The 9,350-nt window shown below is 39.9% G+C and overlaps 1 protein-coding gene across 2 annotated transcripts in view; it reads left to right on the top strand.

The window, feature by feature from the left end:
- atad2b (ATPase family AAA domain containing 2B) overlaps positions 1–9,350 on the top strand; it is a 71,059-nt gene that overhangs the window by 42,844 nt on the left and 18,865 nt on the right. For both annotated transcript variants that reach the window (XM_078274164.1, XM_078274163.1), the window contains exon 25: positions 7,826–8,563. In XM_078274164.1, coding sequence (XP_078130290.1) covers positions 7,826–8,563 — 738 coding nt within the window. The remainder of the gene's footprint in view (positions 1–7,825; positions 8,564–9,350) is intronic.

Raw genomic sequence — 9,350 nt, 5'->3', positions numbered from 1 at the left:
GATATAGAATCTGCGAATTGTTGGGTTCATCTATCTAATAAAGGTCATGGGCTTTTGTTAAGGCTGTTAACTTAGGTTTCCATTGTGAAACTTTCATGCTGACCATGGTCTTACATAAGACTTTCATAGATAGATTGGCAATGCATGTGGGAACACAGTATTGCCTCATTGTCACCTCACGGTGACAATGAGGCAACCAGTGGAGATTTGTTTATGTACGGATTGTGTACAGAACAAACAAGATAACTTGTACACAATGTAGTATGCATGGAGTGCTGCTGTGGAGAGAGAGAGTGTCCTGGTGTTCTTCAGTTTGGGGATCCAAGTGTTAAAGGGCTTAAGGACACTGAGGCACTCAGGAGGGTAAAGTTTAAAAAGGCTTTTATTATATTTCTTGGCTAAATCATTAAAACAAGGCAACGCGTTGAGGCCTTCATCAAGGCAAATATAAAATTTTGCATTTGAACTGTATTTTATAGCCTATTGGCCAGTAGTCACATGGTCAGTAGGTAAAGAGTCACATGATTGTTTTCAATGGGTAGTCACATGACAGACCATATTCAGAAGTAAATCAATCAGCAATAATCAAACACAATATAAAGGCAATAAACAAGGAAAGGAAAAAAGAGCAAAAAATACATACCAAAATATATATGACAGAAATATATATATATATAAATATTTATATAAATTATTTATATATATATATATATATATAAATTTTTATATATATATATATATATATATATATATATATATATATATATATATATATATATATATATATATATATATATACACAAAACTTCTCTGTCTCTCAGCATTCAGGCATGAGGGACACACCTGCTAAAACAGCACGTCATTTACAGGATGCTGATGCTTAACAAGAATAGTCCATTCAAGAAACTCATAGAAAAGGCAAGAATTCAAGTTCATTATTTAAACCAGGATATTGCATAGCTTTTTAAGTATAAATCCAAAATGATTCTCTTTGTAGGAGTTTTTATTTTTATTTATTTTTAATAAAAAATCTGTCTCCACCCCTTATATAATATCCTATATGGTCAATGCCTGATATCTTTAAAGGGTAGATAACTTGTTAGTGAGCTTTCGAGGGGCTGGTGGGCAGTATTTTGTTACCTTTGGACGGAGCCAGGCTAGCTGTTTACCCCGCTTCTTTATGCTAAGCTAAACTAACCGTTTAATGGCTCTAGCTTCATGTTTAGCGTACAGATGTTAAAGTGGTATTGCTCTTCTCATCTGAGTCAAGAAAAGGAACACATGTAATTCCCAAAATGTCAAACTATTTAACTTTGAAAGCAGCAGGGTGATGTGGCTGTCTGGGCCTTTATGTGAAAGAAAGGGAGAGAGGGCGGGTTGAAGGAGGGAAATGGAAAGGGAGCAAAACAGCATTTGAAGGAAGTGACTGATCTCTTTCATTTCAAGAAGCAAGGATAGGATCATTTATTGATCTAGACATTTCATTATGTGTCAGTGTGAAGTGTCACATCAGGTGACAAACAGCTGCCTTCCTTCCTTGACCTAGAGACCCTGAGGCCCTGTGTCACCATGGCAGCATTTCTGGCTCTCTCGGTCTCCTCCAGTCTTTCCCATGTTGTCGCCTGTTTGCTTTTCACCCATTCTGTCTTACTCTATAATTAAAACTCCCAAAGCAAATGTGGTATGTGCTGCTGCTCAGTTGCATTTTGGTTGCATTGATTCTTACCAAAGTTAAACTGACGAAACTGATTAACGGACTTTTACCCCTTAGCTGAAAAGAAGTCATTTGAAATACAGCTAGGCTTGATGCTGGTCTTCTTTTTATCTCCACCCATGCTTACAATTTTATATGTAAAATATCTATGTGGGCTAGCTCAATGAATCAAAGGCATCACATAAAAAACATTAAATATGCTCATTTACGTTACATTACCATTTAAAGGTGTACTTTTCTCGACCTTTTATCTTTAACATTTCCCCGAGTGGTTAGTCTGTTTATTTTTTTCTGTACATATTTCTAAAGACAAAATTTAAATTATTCATTTAGTTGAAGTGATTAGGAACCATTGAATTGGAATTTGTTCAGCAGTCACGGCAGGGGATATACAGCTTTTGTGCTGTGTTAATTACAGCTCAGTGGAATGATTCAGATAGAAAAAAAATGGCTGAAATCCCCAGGGAGGGATAGAGCTGGAGAAATATAGTTTTAAAGAATAAGCGGTTATTGCTTATGCTAAGAACAGCAACACCAAAGCAGTATCAGAATGTAGATTCTTTACATGGAGAACAGTTGCACTCTGCCTTGTTCACAATAGGGCTGCACAATATATTGCATTTGTTTTTATCGTCATCGCGGTATCAACTGCTGCAAAAGGCTGCAACATGTTGCAAAAGATGCTAATTTTTTTGTGTGTTTTGTATTTATTTTTTTTATTTTTTTTAGGGCTGTCAGCATTAACGCGTTAATTGCGATGCGATTAAGGGCCGAGCATAATGCGTTAATTATTTTTAATCGTATTAATCGCATGCCACCATTTATTCATTTATTTTCACTTCACTTGGCTTTGCCTAACAGGCTACTATTTTGCCGTACTTCCTCGTAACACATCCTGCTGCTGCAGGAATAGCGACGCGGATTTCGGTGCCTCATTCGGGTGCCACTGATATGTCTGCACTTCTCTCTGATGCTCTGAAACAGACGTTACAGGCAACAGAAACATTGCTGCACGTGACGCTAGTTAACACTACACTCGACAGCAGTGGGACGGTGTAAAGTTTGTCTGTATTTCACTGTAGAGGATTCAACACCGGTATGTAACAATCTGCAGCTGCTGTTGACGGAAAACGCAGAAGGTGCGTTCAATGAAACTGGTAATTTACAGCCTCGTGGTGCATTCAAAGTTGTTGTTAAATGCCCTTTTCCCATCTGGTGGTTGTTTTTGTCATTCAACAGCTATTTGCTAGTGAAATAAGTTATTGTTATAGTGATTACATTATTATTAAACCTTTAATTTTGACGATATGGCCTTAGCAATAAACAAACCATTCTTTAATGTCGCCAACTGTTTAGTACCCTTCTTTTTTTTACTTTCTTAAAAAGTATCGGTTCAGGCACCGTTAAGGCACCGGTACCATTTTAAAAGTACCGCTTTAGCACCGGTATCCAAACCAAACAATACCCAACCCTAATATTGACTCTAGATTCAAATGTGTGACTAGATTAAATATATAATAAACAAATACAAATCTTAAAATCAAGTTCATAAAGTCACTTTCTTTGCATTCATTTAATTCCCAATCAAGATCCACTGGTAAGAGTTGCTTTCCATTGTTAATATGTACTTAAAAACAGTTCTGAAATGCAAAATAATAGAATTTTAATCATGTGATAAAACATGCGATTAATCGCGATTTAAGAAAATGTAATCGTTTGACAGCCCTAGTTTTTTAGTGCTGTCAAACTATTAAAATATTTAATTGCGATTAATCGCATTAATGTCATAGTTAATTCACAATTAATCCCACATTTGTATCTATTCTAAATGTCCCTTGATTTCTTTTTATCCCATGTCATTTTAATGCTCGTATCAACATGGAAAAGGCCTACATGCAGTAGCCACCCGTTTAGCTATGGCTGCAGTAAGTTTGTTCTTAGTTGTGGTATCCATGTGCTTCTGTCTGAAGTCATCCATTGTCGCCTGGCTTTGACGAGGGGGTGGAGAATTGGCATCAGCTGTGTGCTTGGCCATCAAGTGGTATTTCAGACTGGACGTGCTGCGACGTGCCTTTTATATTCAATGTTCAATAAAATAATGTCGGAAATGATTTCCTTTCATTAGTTTTAAATTCCACAACACTTTGTTGTATTTTAGCAAAGAAACAGAGTACATTAATATTGTTTTTTTATCGCAAGTAATATCGTTATCACGATGTTCAACAGCGATATCACATATTTTCCTTATATCGTGCAGCCCTAGTTCACAAACCTTTATTTCTGCCTTCATTTCTTTTTTCATTTCTTTAAAAGACAAGTGTGTGAAGCAGATGCAAACCCTTTTTGGAAGTCTGTGCCTGATGCTGGTAAGCACTGGCAGATTTTTAGAAAGTGATGACATTCTTATATCAACACTTGGATGTCCTAACTAAATCACTATTGCAAACATTGCTACTAAGTTTTCAGTTGTGTGATAAAACAATATTTTGTAAAACAATGTGAAATTTGATGGTACTTAATTTTCTGTCAGCAACTCGTTTTTGTTTGGCAAGAAACAATTTGAAAGACTGTTTTGCTTCAACTATACAATCAAGACTTGCTGATAGACAATAATTTCAGTTCTTTATAACTACTGCACATTTATAAAAAAAGCTTCCCAGTTTGTGTAAAATTATAAAAAGGTGAGTGAGTTTGTTTGTTTCAATATTACGACACAACTCCCAACTTTAAGCTCCTCCCCAGTAGCAGGTGATTAGAGCAGGGCAGATCAATACTTCATTAATGGTACAAGATTGAGGCCCCAACTCCAGTCGATTCCAATGAACCAGAATGGCAAAAAAAAAAAAAAAAGAGTTGGATGACGAGCTGTGCCTGTGACCATGCACACAGTGGGTCTGCATGCGAGTAACTGCATATGCATGCTTTCTTTGTATGTGTGCATGAGCACACACAAAGCCTATCGGTTACAGTGACTTCAGAGGGCAGCAGATCAGCAATTCTACCATAAGTGTTTAATTAGTTTGTGACCAGGGCCTCCTCAGCGTTTTATATACTGTGCATCACAGAGCTTGATGGGGTGGTAATTGCTTCTTAGTAGCCTGCAGTACACCTGCATGGATGTTGTTTCTCCACTCATTCATTTAGGTTTTTTCTTTCATTTTTTAGTTGCACCACACTAATCTATTCATTTCCTTATCATTTAATGAGACATACAATTATACAATTTCAAGTAATTGTTTGAACTGCTAAACAGCAATGATGCAATCAAATATTAAACATTAGTGTCAATAATAGTTTTAATCCCCCATTTACCAACCAACTTTTACCTTAATTCCGTTGCATGTATATATTGCCAGAACAACTCGCTCATATCTCACATCATTTTTTTTCTCACTCAGATTTGAAAGCCATGCTGTAAGCCTTCCTTTACTTGTGCTTCTAGTCTAAGCTGAGATCTAGAGCTCTCATCCTGTGACTAATGTGAATCTCAAATCAATTGGACTCTGCTGCTGCGCACAAATATCAAATGGTTATTACACATGTGAACACACAAAAAGCCCATTTGTGTATTCACATTTTCTCTTGTTTTCCTTGGGTCCAGTGTTGCAATATATTTCACAGCATGAGTATGACCTAGTGCTTGTCCAGTGTCATAAATGTGAATTCATAAAGGAGAATTGGAGTGCAAGCATTTCCTGGAGGCAAGGAAAATGTTGTTCATCGCCATGGAAACACACACACACACACACAAAAATAAGGAGGTAAGTAGGTTAGTAAACAACAGAGCATCTGTCCAGGGACCAGTGCCACTGAAAAATGTTACATACATGTCCACAAAATACATGTAGTTTTTGACTGAGATCTGATTTAAAAAAAAGTAGTTTTTGAAGTTCATTAAAATTGGTAGGTAGGCTAAAAATCTCTCACATTTAATAAAGGAAGACCTACAAAAGATATTGGAGTAGATGCATAAAATGCCAGGCTCCTAGGTTGGGTACTTAGTTCAGCTCATTAACTAGTAAAATTTGCATCCTCTACTGTTCCTTCAAAATAAAATGAAGCAGTGGTCTGTTTTTAGAAATGAAGTTTATCTTTAAGGCATTTCTTAATACCCTTCTCATCTCCGTACGTGTCGTACCCACCGCTAGCCTAGCTTAGCACAGATCCTGGAGGTAACCGGCTCCAACTAGCCTACTGCTCTCAATAAGGGACAAAATAACGGCAACATTTTCCTATTTACATTTGATTTGTATAGTCACAGCGTGTACAAATAACAAGGTCACATGAGACACAGCCATCTTCTAACCGTATACATACTGGGAACTATATTCTCAGAAGGCGAAGCACTGCTACTTGGGCGGAGTGATTTGCTCGCAGCACCTGAGTGAACCCCAGGCGAACTCTCTGTTCCTCACCACGGGGCTTCTCAGGTGCTGCGAGCAAATCACTCCGCCCAAGTAGCAGAAGTAGCAGTGCTTCGCCTTCTGAGAATATAGTTCCCAGTATGTATACGGTTGGTTGCGCCTGACAGAGTTACGACACGCACGGAGATGAGAAGGGTATGTATGGACTTGTCTAACTCTGGGGGATTTTTATGTTTCAAGCTTGAATATCAATAAGATCATCATGAGATGGGTATGGTCTGCAGTTTCAGTGCTGTGACATAAGGAGGCAACGGAGTCCCAGTTCACCCGTCGAGTAAGGCTGTACATATACTGTCGGCATCCATGGACCGCTGTGGACTCGGGCTGGTCACGCAGCCAGGATGTTTTTTTTTTTCCCTTGCTGTTCCCTTCCTATTGTGAACAAGTACTTAACATAATTAATTTTCTACCATCCTCTGATGTACGCACAGTGTGCATAATCACATCTTTAGAGTGGAAAGACAAGCCCTGGTTAAAAGCACTGGGGGGAGAGGAGATTTGACAGACAACAAGCCGGCATATCATGATTTCTTGTCAGAGATTGCCTATTCACAGCTTTGTGGGGATTGTATTGCAGATACTGATTAAACATTGGAGAGACCTTCTGCAGTAGTAGTAGTATGGCAAACACTTTGCTCAAAGCATATATGCATATGTAGGTATACTGTACAGTGTGATCTCTGTTGAATAATATAATGCAGTCCTGTCTATTAAGTCCTTTGAGAACCATGCTGACACGTTATTGATTCTGCACAATATTCCACTTTTGCAGATTTAGGTCAAAAGCTGTCTGATGTGACTCAACAGCTGATTTCAAACTGTAAAGGCTTTTTGGTGCCAAGACCCCAACGGGTTTCTTTGGGGTTAGGTGGTCACTGGCAGGTCATGGTAATGCCACTCATTGTCAGGTTCAAACGCTTAATGTTCCTAGGAAACTGACTTGTAGGGGGTCCCTATGTGTTCTCTTTCACTCTCGTTGTGTGTTTGCTCTTCTCTCTGACTTTGTTGCCATGGTCTGTGTCTCAGTCTTCTTGGGAAAAGCAGTAAATGAAGGCAAATGCCTTGAAGTTTCACTGCATTAAGCATTCTGGCTTGCTTGCTGTGACACTTACTGCACTCTGAGAGCAGGCTTCTGTTTTCTGCTTCCTCTTAAAACCCAAAGCACCATCTGTTGTCATTAGTGTCCAACATCCATGATGTAGCAGGGCTGCTGTCTCTGCCTTCCTCTCTGTCTTGCAATCATTGTCACCCTATTGCCTGTTACTCTTTGAGGAACACCAAATGTCCAGATTTAAATACAATCAAATTGCAAGCTACGCTTTGATACCACACGAGGAAATGCATATGGGGTTTTCTACTCTACAGTGTTTAACATGTCATTAGAAAGTTGTTTGTTCTTTGCAGTGCCTTGTTTCATCCTCGTATATGCTTATCCTTTGAGACCTAGAACAGCCTCTTGATCCAGAGAAATGTTTGCACAGATAATGCACGCATCCAATCGTCTACTTAAATTGTGTTATGGGCATTTTGCCATGAATTGGATCTACTTTTTGTCCCTCTTTAAAGAGTGTGGTAAATGTTGTTGATGGGAAACACCTGTCATTTTTGTAGTTGTGTCCTTTGTGAATGTTTTGTGCTTGATTGAATTAATAAAGTTGATCTCTTTCTCTCCCTTTTTTCGTTATAGATCACATAAAGCGGAAGATTCGGCGGCGACCATCTTGGGGGCGGGGCATCATCCGTAAGAAGAAGATCTACAGGAAGGAAATGGAAGAGGAGGAGGAGGAGGAGGAGGAGGGGGCAGAGGTGGAAGCTGCAGGGCCCAGTGACTCATGTGTGACACAGGATGAGGAATCATCATCTTGTGACACCATGGGTCCCCAGCCCAATGGCCACCACCCCCACGTCCCCTCCACAGAGGAGGAGAGCTCTAACGAGCCCCCTGTTGCAGCTCCAGATGCCAGTAAAGCCCAAGAAGAGCCAACACCTAAGGAGAAGGAGGAGCCCACAGCCAAAGAGGCAGAGCCTGAGAACACAGAGAAATACAATGCGCTGTTTTGGCTTGATGGCAGTACTCAGCCCATGGCTGACGGGGATGGCCAGGCCAGGCAGGCTGACTTCCAGCCTTTGATTGAAATGTCCGAGTCTTTAGATGCCGAGGTCCAGCCGAAGCACACAGATGGTCTCCTAGTATCACAAGCGGACTGTGTGAACGGAAATGCGTCGATGGACAGCCTGGACTCGCAGAGCCTCAAAAGCAGCAGTGAGGCTGAGAAAAGGACTCCTCAGAGCCCGGCTGAAGGCTCTAATGAACCAGAACAGGAAGAGCACAAAGACAAAAATGAGAGCAATCCAACTCAGGAGCCCCCTCCCCAGGATGGCAGGGAAGCAACAGAAAATGTTGAGGAAGATCAAGATACAGAAGGTACAAAGCTAGAGTTTGCTGTAATCCATCTTGAATAGCACAATTAGAACATAGCTTTTTTTTTCCCTCTCCCTCTATCTCAAGTAAGTTTTGGGTCACAGGTAAACTTTCAGAGCCCATCTGGCACTTTTGACAAATATTTGGACAATCGGCTAGATGTTTTCTTTGTTTTAGTTTTTTTTTAATAGTTGATGCTCTGACTGAGTTTGAACTGCACCTGAAGGTTAGCCTGACAAGCCAGACCCACATCAAGCTGTTGGGTCTGGGAATTCACCGTTGGCAGGGCTCAATCTGAGGGAAAGGTAGCGAAGCTAGTTGATAGATTAAACTTTTGCCCTATCCGGTCAGCAAAACTCCGAACACATCTTTCTTTTTTAAGAATGACTTCAGTGCCGTTCTTTGTTCTTTTTTCAAAGAAAAGCTTAACTCCAAGTCTTCCAGAAGACCGCTGTTTCCAGCAGCAGCAGCAGCCATAAGCCCGCCCACCGACTCTATACACGATGTGATTGGCCTGACTAGAGTTTGGTTTTTCCAGCTCACAAGCCTAGACCCCCCCCCCCCCCTGGCTGCAAATTAAATTTGCTGCCGCTAGGGTGCGTCTAGATTTCTAGGATTCCTGAAGGTAGTTTGTTGATTGAGAAGAGAGTGCAAGTTCTCAGCTACTTTTTTGGTCTAATTATTTAACTTGCTAAGTTGATCTTCATAGCATATATGCAAGTAAGCAAGTTAACAAAATCTGTTAAATTTTTACACATCCAGTGAGTGCTTTGTCCACCACTTAATTATG

The sequence above is a fragment of the Sander vitreus genome, chromosome 18, assembly GCF_031162955.1.
Source record: "Sander vitreus isolate 19-12246 chromosome 18, sanVit1, whole genome shotgun sequence".
Lineage (NCBI taxonomy): Eukaryota > Metazoa > Chordata > Actinopteri > Perciformes > Percidae > Sander > Sander vitreus.
The sequence above is the reverse complement of the archived record's forward strand: the minus strand, read 5'-3'. Positions and strand labels throughout refer to the sequence as shown.